This window comes from Balaenoptera ricei, chromosome 19, assembly GCF_028023285.1.
Source record: "Balaenoptera ricei isolate mBalRic1 chromosome 19, mBalRic1.hap2, whole genome shotgun sequence".
Lineage (NCBI taxonomy): Eukaryota > Metazoa > Chordata > Mammalia > Artiodactyla > Balaenopteridae > Balaenoptera > Balaenoptera ricei.
Genome location: NC_082657.1, coordinates 56,679,079 through 56,698,471, shown reverse-complemented (window position 1 = coordinate 56,698,471; position 19,393 = coordinate 56,679,079). Strand labels below are relative to the sequence as shown.

General features: G+C 46.3%; 1 protein-coding gene across 1 annotated transcript in view; it reads left to right on the top strand.

The window, feature by feature from the left end:
* The window catches only part of LOC132352975 (polycystin-1-like protein 2), an 84,057-nt gene that overhangs the window by 16,664 nt on the left and 48,000 nt on the right, over positions 1–19,393 (top strand). Inside the window, 8 exon segments of the mRNA XM_059903772.1 lie at positions 6,058–6,287; positions 8,259–8,663; positions 10,844–10,921; positions 13,311–13,360; positions 15,451–15,568; positions 17,087–17,153; positions 17,155–17,292; positions 19,144–19,264. Of these exon segments, the coding sequence (XP_059759755.1) occupies positions 6,058–6,287; positions 8,259–8,663; positions 10,844–10,921; positions 13,311–13,360; positions 15,451–15,568; positions 17,087–17,153; positions 17,155–17,292; positions 19,144–19,264 (1,207 nt within the window).

The following is a 19,393-nucleotide window of genomic DNA, read 5'->3' as shown; positions in this document are numbered from 1 at the left end:
TCATAGGATCATTAAATTTAAGTTGTTGTCTCCATTGCTTTCTACTCCAAGCACAGCTTCTCTTTGTTGGCAGCAGTTACTAAACCACTTTGCACTCTTCTCTCTTGGGTGAGATCACTGGGAGACAAATCAAGAAAAATCCATTTCTCTGCTTTTTAGTCCTGGGCAATTTCACTTGGCACCAGAGTTTAGAGAATGGAATAAATTGCTTCTTCCAGACAGATTGCTGAAAAACAGGTAGGATTCAAGGCCATCTTCATATTTCTACCGTTAGTTTTCTTGTTCTGAAATCTACATGGTTTGATATTAATAATGGCCACTCCAACATTGTTTTGATTAGCGTTTGCTGTTACATCTTTCTTCCATCCTTTTACTTTTTTGTTGTTGTTGTTAACTGCTATTGTTTTCTCAAAGTGATTATTTTTAAAAAAATTTTTATTGGAGTATAGTTGCTTTACAATGTTGTATTAGTTTCTACCGTACAGCAAAGTGAATCAGCTATACATATATGTATATCCCCTCTTTTTTGGATTTCCTTCCCATTTAGGTCATCACAGAGCACTGAGTAGAGTCCCCTGTGCTATACAACCAACCTTTTACTTTTAACCTATCTATATTGTCATATTTAAAGTGGGCATCTTATAGACAGCATACAGTTGAGTCTTGGTTTTTTAAAATCTCATCTGGCATAATAATTGGTATGTTTAGACTGTTTACAATTAATGTAATTATTGATATAGTTAGATTTAGGTCTACTATTTTGTTGTGTTCTGTTTGCACCCTCTGTTTATTTTCCCCCTGTTCCTCTCCTTTCTTCTCCTCTTTTGGATTATTTGCATATTTTCAGCATTCTATTTTAGCTTATCTATTGCCTTTTTTGGTTATTTTTCTTTGTATTACTTTTTAAATAGTTGCCTTGGGGATTACAATATACATATCTAACTTTTCACAGTCTACTTAGAGTTAATATTTTCCACTTCAGGTAAAATGTTACGTGAACTTTTTTTTTTTTTTAAAATAATTATTTATTTATTTATTTATTTATTTATTTTTGGCTGTGTTGGGTCTTCGTTTCTTTTTTTTTTTGAATTTTACATTTTTTATATTATTATTTGAATATAATTAAATTGTTACAGTCTATTTCAAAACTCATGCACACACCTATCTTTAATACAAAGTCTGAGCTACTCTAGTAAGCATTTTTCATACAGCTGCCAGTAAGACACATTCCATTTACATAGGACTAGTACCGAAATTCTAATGTAAAACAGTCTATCTTTTCTTGACTATTGAGGAGACCCTGTTAACTATATAGACATATTTTCTGAAATTTATCGAAAAATCCACTTATTTTTTTTTTTTCCCACACACACACACTGTATTTTATTTTTACAAGAGATAAATCGACTGACACCAAGCATTGTACATGGATGACCACAACAAAAGCAACAATGATTGCAATTACCAAACATGAAACACACTCATACTATGTCATAGTATTGACATTCAGTCCAGTAATCCTCCACTGTAACAGCTCCTTTACTTTGCAGTGAAAATTGATTTGTATATTCTTTGCCTCTGAGTCCTTGTGGAATTTTTTTTTTTTTTAAATTCAGACAGAAAGTCACAAAAATTATACTCATCCTCATCAGTTCACTCAGTCCCATGTAATTAATTTTTTTTTTTTATCTTGATCTTTTGTTAGCACTTTTATGTGGGTCTTCGTTTCTGTGCGAGGGCTTTGTCCAGTTGCGGCAAGCAGGGGCCACTCTTCATCGCGGTGCGTGGGCCTCTCACCATCGCAGCCTCTCTTGTTGCGGAGCATAGGCTCCAGACACGCAGGCTCAGTAGCTGTGGCTCACGGGCCCAGCTGCTCTGCGGCATGTGGGATCTTCCCAGACCAGGGCTCGAACCCGTGTCCCCTGCATTGGCAGGCAGACTCTCAACCACTGCGCCACCAGGGAAGCCCTTACGTGAACTTTTTTACCTAAAAAAAAAAAAAATGTTACGGCCTTACCAGCATATAGTTTCCTTTGCCTGCCATCTTTTATGTTATAATTGTCAATTGTAGGACGTTTACATACATTGAAAAGCCCTTTCAACAGTCATACATTTATTAAAGAACTTAAGAGGAGAAAAACAGGCTACATTTACCAAGATATTTACCTTTTCTTGCACTCTCCCTTCATTCCTGAAGTTTCGAGTTTCCCTCTAATATCATTTCCCTTCAGCTGGAAAAACTTCCTTCAGATTTCCTTTTTCATTTTTTTAAAAAATAAATTTATTGGGCTTCCCTGGTGGTGCAGTGGTTAAGAATCTGCCTGCCAATGCAGGGGACACGGGTTCGAGCCCTGGTCTGGGAAGATCCCACATGCCGCGGAGCAACTGAGCCCATGAGCCACAGCTACTGAGCCTGCGCGTCTGGAGCCTGTGCTCCGCAACAAGAGAGGCCGCGATAGTGAGAGGCCCACGCACTGCGACGAAGAGTGGCCCCCACTCGCCACAACTAGAGAAAGCCCTTGCACAGAAACGAAGACCCAACGCAGCCAAAAATAAATAAATAAATATTTTAAAATTTTTATTTATTTATTTATTTATTTTTGGCTGCGTTGGGTCTTTGTAGCTGTGCACGGGCTTTCTCTAGTTGTGGCGAGCGGGGGCTACTCTTCGTCGCAGTGCACGGGCTTCTCATTGCGGTGGCTTCTCTTGTTGTGGAGCACGGGCTCTAGGCGCATGGGCTTCAGTAGTTGTGGCGTGCAGGCTCAGTAGTTGTGGCTCATGGGCTCTAGAGCACAGGCTCAGTAGTTGTGTCACACGGGCTTAGTTGCTCCACGGCATGTGGGATCTTCCTGGACCAGGGCTCGAACTGCATTGGCGGCAGATTCTTAAGCACTGAGCCACCGGGGAAGCCCAAGCATTTCTTTTAAAGTAGATTTTACAGCAACAAAGTCTCTTACAGAATTTCTTTATTCCTGAGAATGTCTTTATTTTGCTTTAATTCTTGGAAGATATTTTTGCTGGCTATAGAATTATGTGTTGACAGCTCTTTTCTTTCAACACTTTGAAGATGTCATTCACTGTCTCTGACCTCCAGTTTCCAAAGAAATCTACAGTCATTCATATCACTGTTTTCTCTACATGTAGTGTATTATTTTTTTTTCAGACTGATCCCAAGATTTTTTTAATCTTCAATTTTCAGCACTTCACTATATGTGTGGGCAAGGTTTTCTTTCAGGTTTTTTTTGTTTTGTTTTTGTTTGTTTGTTTTTTACATTTGGGGTTTCACAGAACTTCTTGAATCTTTAAATTTATGTGCTTTGTCAAATCTGGAAAGTTTTCAGCCATTATTTCTTCAAATATATTTTTCTACAGCAACCTCTTTCTTCTCTCTGGTGCTCCAATAACACAAATGTTTTACTTTTAGATATTGTTACACAGATTGCTGACATTCTGCTCATTTTTAAATTTTTAATATTTTTTTCTCTATGTTCTTTAGATTGGATAATTTCTCTTGCTCTGTATTCAAGCTCACTGACTTTTTCCTCTGCCATCTCAATTCTGCTATTGCATCCAACCAATGAATCTTTTATTTCAGACGTTGTGTTATTCATTTCTAAAATTTCCATTTGGCTGTTTTTAATAGTTTCTGTTTCTCTGCTGAGAATGTCTAGCTTTCCATTCATTTCAAGAGGGTTTCCTTTTACTTCATGGAGCATAGTTATAATAGTTGGGTTAAAGTCTTTGATATTTTAATATCTGAGTCACCTCAGGGCTGACATCTACTGATTATGTTTTCCCTTGACATTTGGCCACATTTTCCTGGTTCTTTGTGTATCAGGCAATTTTGGATTATATTCTGAACATTTTAGGTAGTAGGTTCTGACACTCTGTGTCCTTTTAAAAATACTCTGGAAAATGTTAATTTTTTCTTGTCTGTTTGTTTTGTTTTAGCAGGCAACCAACTGAGTTAGGTTCAGACCACACATTCTGACTTGCCTTCTGTGAGCAGTGGTTCCCATGCCAGTTCAGTTTCCAAAGCCGTCAGGGTCTGTTCCACTCATGTGCCACTCGGGGTGCTGGTTTATGTTGTACTTTAGTCCACGAGGCCTTTGCTATATTTCTTTGGGTCTGTTCTGCACATGCACAATTTCTGGGTGAACTCATGATTCATGCTGGGCCATACACAGAATTAGGGAATCATCTTCTCTGCATCTCGCCTTTTCAGGACTTTCCCCACAATCTCCAGCTCCCACAGGTCCCTTTCCATGGATCCTCTGGATAGAAAGATCGGTTTTCTCTTAGGGATTTTGGGGTCTGTATCACCCCACACAGTCTGTGAGGCTCCAAGAGACAGAACAGCCTGGGGTAGGTACATGAGAGAAAAAAAAAACCAACACAAAACAAAAATGGGTATTTCCTCTGTAGTCTCAGACTCACTGGGGCCCTTTTTCTGGTTCTCTGGCTAAACAGAGATTGTTTCTCTTGGGGATTTTGTTTTCTTTTTTATTTATTTATTTATTTATTTATTTATTTATTTATTTTTGGCTGTGTTGGGTCTTTGTTCCTGTGCAAGGGCTTTCTCTAGTTGCAGAGAGCGGGGGCCACTCTTCATTGCGGTGCGCGGGCCTCTCACTGTCGCGGCCTCTCTTGTTGCGGAGCACAGGCTCCAGACGCGCAGGCTCAGTAGTTGTGGCACACAGGCTTAGGTGCTCTGTGGCATGTGGGATCTTCCCGGACCAGGGCTCGAACCCATGTCCCCTGCATTGGCAGGCAGATTCTCAACCACTGCGCCACCAGGGAAGCCCCCGATTTTGTTTTCTTTACTCACTGTGCAGTACCATGACCCAGACTACCCTCGGGACAAAGTCAAGAGATAAAGGAGATTAAACAAACAAACAAACAAAACCACACACACACAAAAAAAACCCAGAAAGAAAACAGGAAACTCCCGTCTTTATGGATGATTCTTAAAGTTTTGAATTTCACCCGCAATCTGCCTACTGTTTTTTACTTTTCAGAGTCCTTGGTTAGTTTCTTTTTGTGTTCTGCCCAGGTTTCTAGTTGTAATTAATGGAAGAAATAGGCTATAGTGGGCTAACTCCATCTTGGCCGGCACCAAGAATCAGGTTACTGTTCTCCAAGCTTTTTCATGACTGTATCCATTGGTAAACTATTCCTCAATCCCTCACTATGTGCTAGGCTCTGTGCTAGATGCCAGGTATAAAGGGAGAACTAGACAGACACTGTCTGCGCTGACAGCCCCACATGGAAGAATGACAGTGAATAAGCGAGCACAAAAGGGGTGAGTGTCACCTAGGAGAAGCAGCAAAGCTATGGCGGTTATAAAGGGAATCTAAGAAGCCGCCCCTGAGGAGGTAAGGTTTAAGCTGAGAACTGAAGGGAGAGCGAGAGTATGAGCAAAGGGATGGGCAAGAGGCTTCCCTGTAAAGAGCGCACACTTACGGGCCTTGGGGTGGGGAAGGAGTGATATGTTCTATGGACTGGAGAGAGGTCTGAGCTACCGGTATGGTTACAGAAGGGGAGTGTGGCAGGAGCTGAGGAGGAGGACAGGAGGGGAGGTCACATGAATCTTTTGGGGCCATTTGAGAGATTTTAAATTAGTCCCCTCGGGAAAATGAGAAGCAAAACATACTCACAATTTTGATATGTTTGGACTCATCCCATTTTACAAATGGGGAAAACAAGGCTCAGAAAGGTAGGCTGGGGCATAGTATTTTACAGATGAAGCAAGAAGGCCCAGAGAGAGGGTGTATATGAGCCACAGAGGGAGAAAATGGCAGACAACGGACTTGCAGCCAAGTATTCGACTCCCTAGTTAGTCAGAGCTATTTCTTCCATTTCTCACCTGCTCCAGGAGTCTCAGTGTAACCTTCACAAACACGGAGAGCGTGGCTTGGTCGTGTACCATCTTTTTCTTCATTGTTTTTTCCCTTTGCAGAGCGGGGGAGATGTGTGGTGGGAGTGCACACATGCACACATGTGAATGCGCGTGTGTGTGAGCCCAACACTGGTAACGTTTCTGACCGTTGTTGGCAGTTTGCCCAGCAGCGTTTTCCACCAGTTCACAGCCCCTGGGGAATTCACTGTGTTTGTCTAGTGTACAACCAGCGAGTGGAACGTGATAGCTCAGAAGCAAGTGACGATGTGGGACAAGATGGAGACGCTCTGTGAGACTGGGTGTTCTGGCCTGTCCATATCAGGAACCAGCCCCCTCTGCTGGGCAGTCTTCAGGGACCCTCTGCGGATTCAGGTGGAGCTTGATGGAGGTGAGTCTGCAGAAATGGTCAAGGTCAAGGCAACCTTGATTTGCCCCCGATCTATCCATCCAGCTCCCAGGCTTCAGTAAATACTAACAGCAATCACTTATGGAGTTAGTTTCTTAGCCATTCAATTATTTAGCACTTAGTGTGTACCAGGAACTGGTCTAAGTGCTTTATATAGTAGCCCACCAATACATTTTACGGAGGAAGGAATGGAAGGAAGGTTGAGAAATTTGGCCGAAGTCACAAGGCTAGTAAGCTAGTGAGAGCAACCAGCCTTCTGAAGACCATTTGCACGCCCCTAGTCCCATCACAAGACTTGGACTTCCAAGCCATTCCCTGTTGGGGGAATGTGAATCTCAGCACAGCCAGCACTGACCAGCTTGACACAATCACGTTGCCCCCAGTTAGGGCTGATAATCAACTGCAGCAGCTGCTATGGCTGGTGTCCATGCTGATTGCTCACAGCTTCTCTTCTGATTGGTCACAGAGGCCCTTCTGATTGGCCATCATGTCCATTTTGATTGGTCAAGGTATCCATTCTGCTTTGTCATGGCATCTATTCTGATTGGTCATAGCAATATTTCTCACTGGTCACAACGTCCATTCTAATTGGTCACAGCATCCATTCGGATTGGTCACAGTGTCCATTCTGATTTATCAGAACATCATTCTACTTAGCTGGTGCCCATGCAGTTTCAGTTGTTAAATATTTTGAATATCACCCCTTCTGTCAATAGAGACTCTCCCATCCTCACCGAAGGCAGTATCTTTCCTCAAGGCACAGATCCAGTCTGAGATCTGGACAGAGGCCTGTTGATATAAACTGAGTGGCACAGAGCTGTGGAGATGAGGACATGTCTCAGTCCAACCTCATACCACCCAGAGCCTCACTCAGAGCAGTAACTTCATGGATCTATAACGGGACTTTAAGCACAGTGCTTGGGGCTCCGTTCTGTTCTAGTGTGCTTGTTGGCTGAAGATGGCTTGCTAGGTGCACCTGGAAAAACTTAAGATAATCTTTTTTCATTCTACAAATATAGCTGAGTGACTACTCTTTGTCAGGTATGGGGGGAGGCAGCAATAAACGTGCAAGTCAGGGCTCCTGTTCTCAGAGGGCTTACATCAACACCATCAGCAGCGACAGCATCACTCAAACAGGAAACATACTAGCTTGGTTTCTATTGGAAAGAATCTTAACTTAGTGGTTTAAATCATATTTTTTAAGAGTCAACCACAATATTTAGCATCTAGTTAGGACAACCAGCCCCAGTCTGTAAGGGAGCCCCATCTTAATGTGAACCGGCTGAGTTCTCTCGTTGGGCAGGGTTTCAGGCAGTTAGTCGTGGAGATGGAAAGGGCTTCACTGCTTTGGCTTAAGACAAGACCGGAGGCTAATTCTCATGCATAAAAATCAGCCACACCCTTAAGAAATGCTACCTTTTGAGCTTTCCTTGCCACAAGGATATCTCTATCAACAAAATGTTCTGATGCTTTTACTACAAACTTTTAAGTTTACGGTAACACATGCATAGTATAAATAATTAGAGGGACTTCCCTGGTGTCCAGTGGTTAAGACTCCGCACTCCCAATGCAGGGGGCCCGGGTTTGATCCCTCATCAGGGAACTAGATCCTGCATGCTGCAACTAAGAACCCGCACGTGGCAGTGAAGATCCTGTGTGCTGCAATTAAGACCCGGCGCAGCCAAATAAATAAAATTAAAATAAAATAAAATAAATTAAATAATTAGAATATGTAGGTGAGCAGAGAGGGCCTTGAAAGAAAAATCACTCATAAACCCAATACTCAGAGATAATCCGTTTTAATATTTAGGTGGGGAGGATATATCCTTACATATGTCTTTATATCCATATCTATGTCTATATGTGGAATCTGACTTCACAACTGGAGTCTGAACTATCTCAGTATAATCTACTGCATGAATGACATTCTTAAATGTGTCTTACTCCACCTAGGAACAGGGGTGACTTACACTGTGCTGTCAGGTAACACAAGCCTGGCTGAGTTCACCACGCAGAGGGGCCCGCTCGCCTACAATCTGACCCTGGATGGAGCAGTCCAGCAACGGATGGGCCCAGGGCTGCACCACTTGGAGATCTGAGCCACCGGCAACACCACCACCTCTGCCCCCTCCAGAAACATCACCATCCACTTCGTGGAGCCCCTGTCAGGCCTGCAGGCCTCCTGGGCTTCTGGCAACTTGGAGCTTGGACAGGACCTACTGGTCAATGTCTCGGCGGCTCACGGCATCCCGGAGAGGCTGACCTTTGAGGTGGCAGGACTCAATGCAACCTTCTCCCATGAGAAAGAGAGCCTTGGGGGGCCATTTGGGACTTACCACGTGGCAGTTCCACTTGAAGGTACTTGGAGTTTGTGGCTCCCCTTCCAAACCTCCTTCCTCTTCCCTTCCTGACTTGGTGTCCAGGGTTCTGCCAGCCAGTTTTTCAGTGTGTCCTAGACAAAAAGATGGTTCACAGCATCCAGCCTGGGTCACAAAATAAGGAAGAGACAGTTACTACCTGCAGTTATAGAACTTATAGGGATTCTCAGCTTTGGCACTTCTGACATTTGGGACCAGATAACTCTTTGCTGCGGGGACCGTCCTGTCCTCTGTAGGATGTTTAGCAGCATCCCTGGCCTCGACCCACTAGGTGCCAGTAGCCCCAGCCCCCAAGTCATGACAACTACAGATGTCTCCAGACATTGCCAACTGTGCCCTGGGGAGCAAAATCACCCCCACTGAGAATCACTGGAAGAGAGCAGGAGCACTTGGATTTCTTTCATCATTTCTAGAGGAGGACGTGTTTCGGGAAACTGCAGTCCACGCCCTGCGGGGGAGAGGTAGGTAAAAACTAAAGGGTGGGAGAGAGAGGAACAAGAGAGGAGGTATCAGGAGGCTGGCTGGAATAGAGAGACAGGGCAGCAGACTGGCTGGCACCAGCCAGGGCAGGAGGCCACAGCTGACGTGCATTTAATCTGGAAAGAACAGACCGTCTCTGAGGGCAGTGTGGTGAGGTCAGCAGGCAGGAATGTGATGAAGGTGGCAGAGTCTCCAGCCCACCCAGGTCCGCTACCCTGGACCTCAGAGGTGTGTGAGAAAGGGGGTAATGATGTGCAGGTATGGGCTACCATGCCCTCAGCAAGGGAAGTGGCAAAAGAGATGGCAGAAGGAACGACAGAGTCAAGAAGAGAAACACTGCAATTTTGCCAGGTACCAAAGGTACAGTCTGGAACAGGAAGAATCTGGAAATGAAATGGAATGACAATGGAAAATATAATACAGAGGCTGTAATTCAAATGCAAATTAATTTTTGTCTCCTATAAAAGCTACTTGGTAGGAGATAAGAGATAAAATCTCCATACACCCTGTGACTTTGGGGCTCACTCTTAGATGATAAGCAGTCTTCTCCTCCCCATGAGAAAAACAGACTGGATGCCTCCAGGGATGAAGGGAGTGAGGGGAGAAGGAATGGGATCCAGGTAGGACAGGAAGGTCCTCACTTGGTGGCGCTGGCCTTGCTCTCACCGCCCAGCAGACGTTTGCAGCTGCCTCTCGTAGGAGCTTCTATTGGCTCTTGAGGCTCCCTGCTGGGCCCCTGGGACCACAGCTCCTGGGGTGGGGGTGGTGCCTCTCCTTAGAGGCCACGTCGGCTCAGCTGGTGCTTCCCCTGTCACCAACAGGGTCCCTTTCTCTGTTCTCCTCATCCTCTCTACCCTCTCCAGCCCCACCCCCCACAAGGCTAACATCTGGTCCATAGAAAATTCTCACCCAGTCCTCGGCTGCTTCCAGCCGACTGTAGTCATTTCCCAAATGCAGAAATGCTGCCTTTCCTCTCTCCCCTTCCCTTTCCCTCCATCCGTCATAGATCATTCCTAGGGCATGAGGAAGGAACCTGTCCACGGGGGTTCCCAGCCTCAGAGAACACACAGCCAGCTCACCAAGGGCCCTCTCTGAAGACCTTCTCTCCAGGCTTGAGAAGAGAAGAAGGTAGCACCCGCCACCTCTGCCCCATGGGGGAGGCAGGGGCACGGGGATACTCATGTAGCAGCGGCTCTCGCCAAGTCTTCTGACAAACCCTGCTCTCCCCTCCCCACTCTCTCGACCCTGTTAAAACCGTGTCGTGGGCCTCCTCCTGCTGGAATCTCCTCTCTCATCTGGCAAATGAGCACCTGCTCATCCTCTGAACTTCAGCTCTAGCCTCTGCCCCACCTCATTAACCATTTTTTTCTCCCCCAAGGTAGAAGCAGACCCCCAACCCCATGCCCACACTGCCTCCCATGCCGATTCCCACCTTGCAGTGTCCCACACGCCTACTAGACCATAAGGCTTTGAGGACAAGGACCATGCTTCATTCATCTCTGTGTCCCCAGAGCCTTGCACCGTGCCTGGCACACATCAGGGATACATTACATTCTTCGATGATCAAAGAGTCAGATACTGCCATCAGAGGACTGGAGAAGCACAGGCTGGGAGAACTGTCTCAGAGCAAGTTAAACAATTTATTACAATGCCCATAGTTCTCCACCCTCTGCATTGCAGGCACCTTTCTGGTCACTGTGCTGGTGAGGAACGCCTTCTCAAACTTGAGTTTGAAAATTGGAAGCATCACTGTCACAGGTAAGAATTTTCTGCAAGGGGGTATAAAACTTGTGACCAGGAGTTTAGGGCATTGCACTTCCTCGGGAATCTAGTGAGGGGCCCCTCAAAAGAGAGCTTTGAATACTTATTTTGTTCTACAGATATTAAGAATTCTCTGGTTACTCTAAATAGGCAATAATGTAAGCAGTATAACATCCAACCATTGATACAGAATTCTAAAACATTCGAATTTGTATTAGTTACACTGCTTTAGGCTTCAAATAATAGAAAGCCCAACATAAGTGGCTTTAAGTTCAAGTCTTATTATCTTATATAACTAAGAAGTTAGTTCCAGGGTTGGTTCAGTGGCTCAGTGTCACGAGCAAGGACCCAGGCTCAGTCTGTCATTCTGTTCTGCCATCCTCAGAGCTTTCGCTTGGTCCTTAGGCTTGTGTCTCATGCAATCAAGATGGCTGCCGCAGTTCCAGACATCACATGTCAACCCAGCATTATCCAGCAGCAGCAGAAACCCATTTCCCCCTGTGCATCTCTTTTTATTAGGGAAAAAAATCTTTCCCACTAGGCCCCAGCAATCTTCCCTTCAGATACCATTGGCCGAAGTAGGGTCAGGTGCCCAGCTGTAAGGGATGCTTTTTAGGCTCTGTGGGAGAAGATGGACTCTGACAGCCAAGAGGAAGAGCGGGGTATTGGCTGTTGGTAGGCAGCCAATAGTAGATGTCACTGTCTTAAAATTCACCTTGACTGTGTTTGCCAGGACTTTTGAGTAGCAAGAGAAAGAAAAGCAGTTCAAAATGGCTCAAGCCAAAGGAAATTTTATCAACTCAGAAAATAAAAGTCCAGGGTTTAGGCACAGCAGGACCCAGCCACTCAATGTCTTCAGAAGTCTGCCTCTCTCCATCTCTTGGTTCTATGTTGGCTTCAGTCCGACTCCCTCTTCCCAAGTAGTAGCAAGATGGCCGCAGGCGTCAGTCCTTAACCCCAGAGGAGAAAGAGCATCTCTGGGTTGATATTTTCAGAACAAGTCCTGAGGCTGCCTCTCACTTGTCTAAGCTTGGTTCACGGTCCCTCCTAGACCTGTTGCTGAGACCAGAGGGAAGTGGTACTCAGGGCAGACCAGGATCACACGTCCACCCTGGAACATGATGTAGGATCAGATTCATCCAAAGGACTGAGGGTGGGGAGGGATGGTCCCCCAGGGAAAATATCATCTGTAAGTGCCATTAGCAAAAGAAGGGGACATGGATGCCTGGACGGGGGAAGAAAATATGAGATGTCCGTTCTACTTACTGTCCACAGTCCTCCTAGGAGTTTCCACATATAGAATTTGAGGTCCAGGGAGGTTAATTGACTTTGCAAAAGTCACTCAGCTAATTCATGGCAGGATCAGGGTAGCAACAATTTCTCTGGATTTCTTCATTCAGGGTTATTGGACCATCTTCCGTCTTACGGTTAAGAAAGATCTCTGTGTCTGGCATTTTAGCTTTGTTTTGTATAATTTTACAGACCTTCAAACTTATCATTGTGAGAATAAGAATTCACTGAGAGGGAATTAAAGATCAGTAATACCCTGATCTTAAAACACCCAAGTCACCAGGGCCTAGCGAATCACATGGAATGACCAACCCTAAGTGCTTAGCTTAATCACTACACTTTAATTAGACATTAATCAAACTCACATTTCAATATCTTCAGAGCGTATCAGCTGAGAGTACCTTTTCCATGTTTTTTAACTTGACACACTAATATTCTTTACAGAGAATAGATGACAAAGCAATAATATATACAGCACAGCATTCAGTCCTCCTGGAGTTTTGAGAAATAAGGGTTGCCTTCAGCCTTCTTTACAGATGAGGCACCTAAGACTCAGAAAGAGTAACTAACCTGCCGAGGTTCGCACGGCCATTAAGAGGCCAATGAATGGATCCAGAAACACGCCATGGTGCGCTGAGTCCAGCTCCTACCAGCCTGCCAGAGCTGGTTGTGCCCATCTCTTCCCACTATGCATTCAGTGAGGTCAACTTGGTATCCTGAAATCTGCCTTTATGGGAATATTTGCACCACAGAAAATAGCATATGAGATGAGGGCTCCCCACCCTCACCCTTCAGCTGGCAGGTAAACATTAATGGCGAACAGCTGCAAGTCTGACCTTAATCTTGTTCTACCTGCCATTGGCAGCTGCCTGCCTCTTTCTTATCTGCCAAAGAAGTGTCTATAGCCCAGCGGTGAACATCATGGTTTTGCTTTTGACCCATTTCTTACAATCTGAATATTCTCCGTGTGTCCCTAAACAATTTCCAAAGACAGGCAGATACTCCCAGGGCAGCCTCAGCGTACCCTCTGACTCTGCCCTTTGGTGATCTTATAAACACCACCAACGTCTGACACCCATCCCCACTGTGTTCATAGCTCCTTCCAGCCTCCAAGAACCACCTGGAACAAAGGCTCAGGAAAAGAATGTATTTTTTTTTAAAACACTTAACCTCACAAGAAAAAGATGTCTAAATACTCTGTTTTAGCTTTGAATTTGGGCTTTTTGGTGCTAACAGCCAGAGCACTAGCAATCACTGAGGCTTCTTCTGTTTAAAAAGAAACCCAGGGCTTCCCTGGTGGCGCAGTGGTTGAGAATCTGCCTGCCAATGCAGGGGACACGGGTTCGAGCCCTGGTCTGGGAAGATCCCACATGCCGTGGAGCAACTAGGCCCGTGAGCCACAACTACTGAGCCCGCGCGTCTGGAGCCTGTGCTCCGCAACAAGAGAGGCCGCAATAGTGAGAGGCCCACGCACCGCGATGAAGAGTGGCCCCCGCTTGCCACAACTAGAGAAAGCCTTCTCATAGAAACGAAGACCCAACACAGCCAAAAATAAATAAATAAATAAATAAATAAATAAATAAATAAACTTAAAGTCCAAATTTATAAAAAAAAAAAAAAAAGAAACCCAGAAGGATTGAAATCAAATGAAGCATGCCCTCTAACCACAACAGCATCATGTTATAAATCAATAATAAGTTATCTAGGATATGTAGATATCTCTCAGACATCTCGGAACTTAAACAGCACACTTCTTAAAAAAAAGATCAATGAGTCAAAGGAAAAAAACACAAGGATATTTTAAAATATTTTAAGTGATAATGACAATACAACTTATCCAAATTTATGGGATACAGCTAAGGCAGTGCTCAGATGGAAATTCATGGCTTTTAATGCTTATATTAGAAAAAAGGCCCAGGTCTTTTGGTATTTATAGCAAGACCAAGTCTTTGACTCCTTGCTGTTGACATTGCTCATGCATGCATTTATTCAATAACAGGATTTATTGTGCCTCTACAATGTTCAAGGGTTGGTATTAGGGGCTGGGGAAACAATGGTGAATAAACAGATGTGGTCCCTACCTTCATGAAGCTTAATGGGTGAGACTAACTAACAAATTAGCATATAATTAATAATTGTGATGCGTCTAACTAGAACCAATACAGCGCAGAGACAGCAACTAACAGAGGGTGGACTAGCAAATGTGATCGGACACGGGCTCCTGAGAGGCAACATTCAAGTGGGGACCTGGAGATAGGACAGTCAGCCATCCTGGAAAGCAGAACCAGAGCTGTCTACGTATGTAGATGAGAAGGCCCTGAGGCCTGTTGTTGGAGGCCGGGAGGATGCAGGAGATTATAGAGATGGACAGAGGCCAAATCACATGGGGTCTCAGGTGCCAAGGCAAGGGGGTTGAGTTTTATTCTCAAACCGTAGAGACCCCTGGGGACTGAGTTCTGCCACAGCCTCCTGTTATTCCCAGGACAAGCCCTCTGGGCCTGAGCTGTTTAACAGGTCTAACCGGAACTGATCCTGGAACACACCACATGCCTGCCAACCCCTTTCCTTGAATCCATGTGCTCTCCATTGTTGCCCCAGCTCGCCCTCACTCCTCCTCCTTCCCCGTCTCGATGGCCCTGGGGTCCTGTCCTCTGGGAAGCTTGCCCTGACACCAGCTGTCTGCTGTGTAGAGGTAATAGCTCGGCGCTGTCCTCTGCTCCAGATGCAAGAGGAAGCGCGTCACTCGTTTTTCTGATCTGATCCACAGCAGCCCCAGGAGTCAGACACTGTCAAACCCTTAGGGGGAACAGATGTTCTTAACCTACTTCCTCCCTCATCTATTATCACCATCCCCTGAGCCCTCTCTACTGCAGCAGTTAGCACTCTGAGTTTTAATTGTTGGTTTCCTTGTCTGTCACACTAGATATAAGGGGTCGGGGGGGGGGGGGTGGTGGGGCTGGGTCTCTATTCCTGTATCTCCAGGCCTCAAGCACAGGGCCTGGCCCAGAGCAGGCTCTGTTAATGCAGCTGAACGCGTGATGAACCCTGGGCACCCAGCCCGCACTCGGCCGAGTCACTTACCCAGTGATCCATCCCCTGCAGGCCAGGGGGATCAGACAGGCCTGTCTCCACTCCATGCCTCACGCTGTGGCCACCCCTGGCACAGACTGCTCTGGGGCGCAAGGTGGGGTGCCAACTGTGGAGGGCGTCTCACCAGCCAGCTGCCTTTTCTGCAGAGAGATAGAGGGGATGTGGAGCTGTGCGTGGAACCTGCTCAGTACTTGGATCCTTTCACAACAGTGACTCTGGGCTGGCCAGACAGTAACAAGGACTTTCGCTTCCAGTGGGCATGTGGTAGGTGACCTTAGAACTCTGAACCGTGCTATCTCACCACGGAGTGATGGACAGCGGTCAGCTTTTGCTGCTCTTTTTCTTAACCTTCACACCAGGATTACTCATGCTTGACATTTTGTGTGCCTTGTATGTGCCAGAGATTGTGAATTCCATGGAAATGGGAGGTGGGGGGAAGCAGTGGCAAACCACGATGGGGGTGGCCCTGAAGGCAGGCAACCAGGAGAGGCACTATCTGTAGAGAATTTAGGAACAATAGTTAAACCCTAAAACTCAGCCTGCTTTTTTATTATCACCACAAACAACGTTAGTGGTAAAATACTCCTCCCCTCTTGGACTGAACCCGTCTTTTAACCTCCACGCTCTTGGTATGCCACTGAGAAGATAGTTTAGAAGGAGGAAGTGATGAGGCCTTTTCTGACAAACCAAGATGGTAGCACTAGCACTTATTTTTAAGAAATGGTTGCTCTCCTTTTTATAGGGATATATCCTAGCTATGCACACACTCTTTTAGAAATAAAATGAATGCCATTCATACTGTACATATTGCTTTTGTTACCCTTTTTTTTCATTGAACAATATATCCCACATATTTTCATGTCTTGGAATCTTCTTCTCCATCTTGATTTTCATAATAACTGCATAATAGACTGTCAAGTTGCTGTATGATCATTTATTTACCAGTGCCCTCTTTTTGGACATTGAGGTTGTTTCAAATTATTTGCCCTTATAAACAATGCTGTAATGAACATCCTTACAGTTCAATCTTTATTTGCGACTGTGGTTACTTTCATAAACAAGTTCCCAGAAATGGAATAACTGGGTCAAAATCATGCAACATTTGAAGTCTTTTGATATTAATTGGTAAGTGCTCAGGACATCCTTCAGCATGTTAGTTCTTGTTATCTGAATTAATAGAGGATACAAATATAGGCTTTAGGTGATTGAGCTGATGACCTGCCCAGGCATACCCTGTGAATGACTACACATCAGGGGTAGTTGGGGTAGTGGATACACATTAATCAACAGAGTTGAAGGGCAAGGGACACAGAGACTTACTGAGTTGGTACAAAGCAGGGGATGACATGCAGCCTCCCAGATAGAGATACAGCCTCCCAGGTCCCCAATGTACCACACAGAGACAAACAGCTGTGGACAATCACTTACACCAGGGACAAGAAGGTGCCTTCTCCCAGGCGGGGCTGTATATCCTCTGGGCGCCTCTCCTGCTCTGCGCTGGCCTGCTCACCAGTGCAAGTCACTGATGCAAAACAAGCCAACATATCCTGCAGGTTTGCTCAAAGTCTGGGTGAAGCGGGGGTCATTTTCCCAGAAACATTCTTCTGTGGCACCATTCCTTCAACCTGAAAGTAAAATTAAAAAAAAAAAAATCTCTATTTGGAACCAATTTTCTTATCCATGACGCATTTCCCCTAAAAACCCCAAACCAGAAGGTAGCCACATGTGTCAAGTTCAAGGTTCCTGGATGGATCACAGTGTTGGCCCACCTCTCTCTCTCAGGGCACTGCTGGGCTCAGTGGAGTGACTGTGTTGAGAGGCAGCTGCTCCGCACAGACCAGAGGGAGCTGGGTGCCACCGTCCTGCCTGCCGACGCCTGACTCTGCTGTTACCCTGCGCCTGGCAGTCTGGAGAGGCCGGGGGCTGGAGAACCTGGAGGAGCAGTGCCTCTACGTGTCTGCCCCCCTGGAACTCAGGCCACGAGTCAGGTGGGAGCACAAGAGCAAACTCCTGCAGGGCTGCCATTTGGCCAACACGTACTGAGTGCCAGCTCTGGCTACACTGACTAAGGGGCAGGACGTACAGTGGTGGGTAAAACGAGACCCAGTCTCAGTTCTCACTGGGGTTACTTGGTGATCAGCAGTGGTTCACACAAATGAATGGAAGGAGAGAGCGCGCCTCTATGACAACTTCCCCGACTCGGGGTCAGGGAAGGCTGCCCTCAGCAGAGATGTGAAGACAGAAGGGGAATTAACTTGGCCAGGAAAAGGGAGGGCGGGAGAGAGAACAGACAGTCAAGGGAGGGATACAATAATCCGGAAGTGAAAGAGGCTGGTGTGGCTGGGGCATGGAGGAAGAGCAGGCAGGGCCTGGCTCCGGCAGGGCCTTGAGGGTTATGTCAGACACATGATTTTGGTCTTTATCATAAGAGTTCTGGAAAGCCACCCAAGACTTTTAAGCAGGCTGGGAACGTGATCACGTGTTGCTTCCAAACGCTCTGGTAGCAGGGTGGAGAAGTGGCTGGGGCGGGGTCAGGGGGCGGCGAGAGAGGACTCAGGGAGGCTGCTTAGGCACTTGCAGGAATCAAGGTGAGAGTTCAAGGTAGCGCGGCTATCAGCTGGGTCCCTGAAGGAAGCAGATGGCTCACTCAAACTGGGAATGGAGGGGAGTTGGATAAGGGGTCTATTTACAGACAAGGGCAGGGATAAGGGGATCAACCAGGGATGTCAATGCAGGACTACAACAGGAGGAAGCCATTGTCCCTCATAGGCCTGCAGGGGTAAGAGAAGCGGATGGCATCACTGGAACCCCCTTGGGAGCTGCAGCTGTGGGAGAGGTGCCCCTGGCATGAGCTGTGGCCTTGGCCAGAGGAACACGGCCTCTGCCAACTGCAGTCCATTTGGTAAGGAGCAGGGAAAGTGGTGAATAACTATCCCAAACCTCTCTCCTCTCAATGCTCCCCATTGGCTGGGCCCATTGGCTGGTGTGGAGACTTGGTGATGCAGTCTATGGAGATCAGTCCCTGGCGCACAGAGCCACAGAGCTGATGGCAAGTGGGCTGCAGGGGCAAATGGAGAATGTCTGGCTCACTTGCACTAGGGTAGACGTGAAGACAGAAGTGGGGAGATTCAAGAGCTATTATAAAGCTCATACTGAAAGGACTGGGGATGGGTTGGACACAGCAGGAGTCAGTGATCTCTCACTGGCTCACGTGAGGGAATATGACGTTACACAGAAGGCCCAGGACTCAGGTCCAGACGTGTGGGCCCATGTTCCATCCCCCACTCAGGAGTTGTGTCACTGGGACTAATCACACAACTCTCTGAGCTCACTTTGCTCGTCTGTGATATGGGGATTCTGATAGGGTTGTGGTCAGCACTGGCTAAGCTAATAACAATGGGATGTGGCATGTGTGCTGTAAAATCACAGGATTCACTGATCATTATTAGCACTAAAAAGAATCATGGAAATTGACTGCTCTTATCCCCTCACTTTACAGGTGAGGAAACTGAGGCTCAGAGAGGTTAAGTGACTTGTGTGAAGCGGTCACTCACAAGTGGCAGGGGCAGGATTGGAGCCTAGGGTCCTCTCTCAGCCTCACGCACTCTCCGTGTCCTTCTCCTGTGCAGTGAATGAAATGGGAATTCAGGCAGGAACGAATCGCTCCATCTTCGTGACCTGGTTTTGGTTGGGGCAGAAGTTGTTTTTATTCCATCTTTCACTTGACAAAGCCATTTCCTACATTCTCAAAGGACTTGAGAAGAACTGGGCAAAAGACCAGGCGGGCGGCCACAACGTCTGAGGGAGCATCCCTGCTCCGTTGTCTGTCTCCCTTTCAGCTGTGAGGAGAACTGCAGGACAGTGAATGCCAGCAGGGACGTTATGCTCAAGGTCACCATGGGGGACAAGCCTGCAGCAGCCGTGTTCAGCTGCTATTTAGATGACACCCCGCTGGAGAAGGTGAGGACACCGGCAGCCTCTCAAAAACAGAAACGTCTTCCCACTTTGATTGACCAGACCTGAGTCACATGCCCAGGACTGAGCTGGGGGTTGGTCAACTCCACTCAGAGCCCGAGGAGTAGGAGTCGG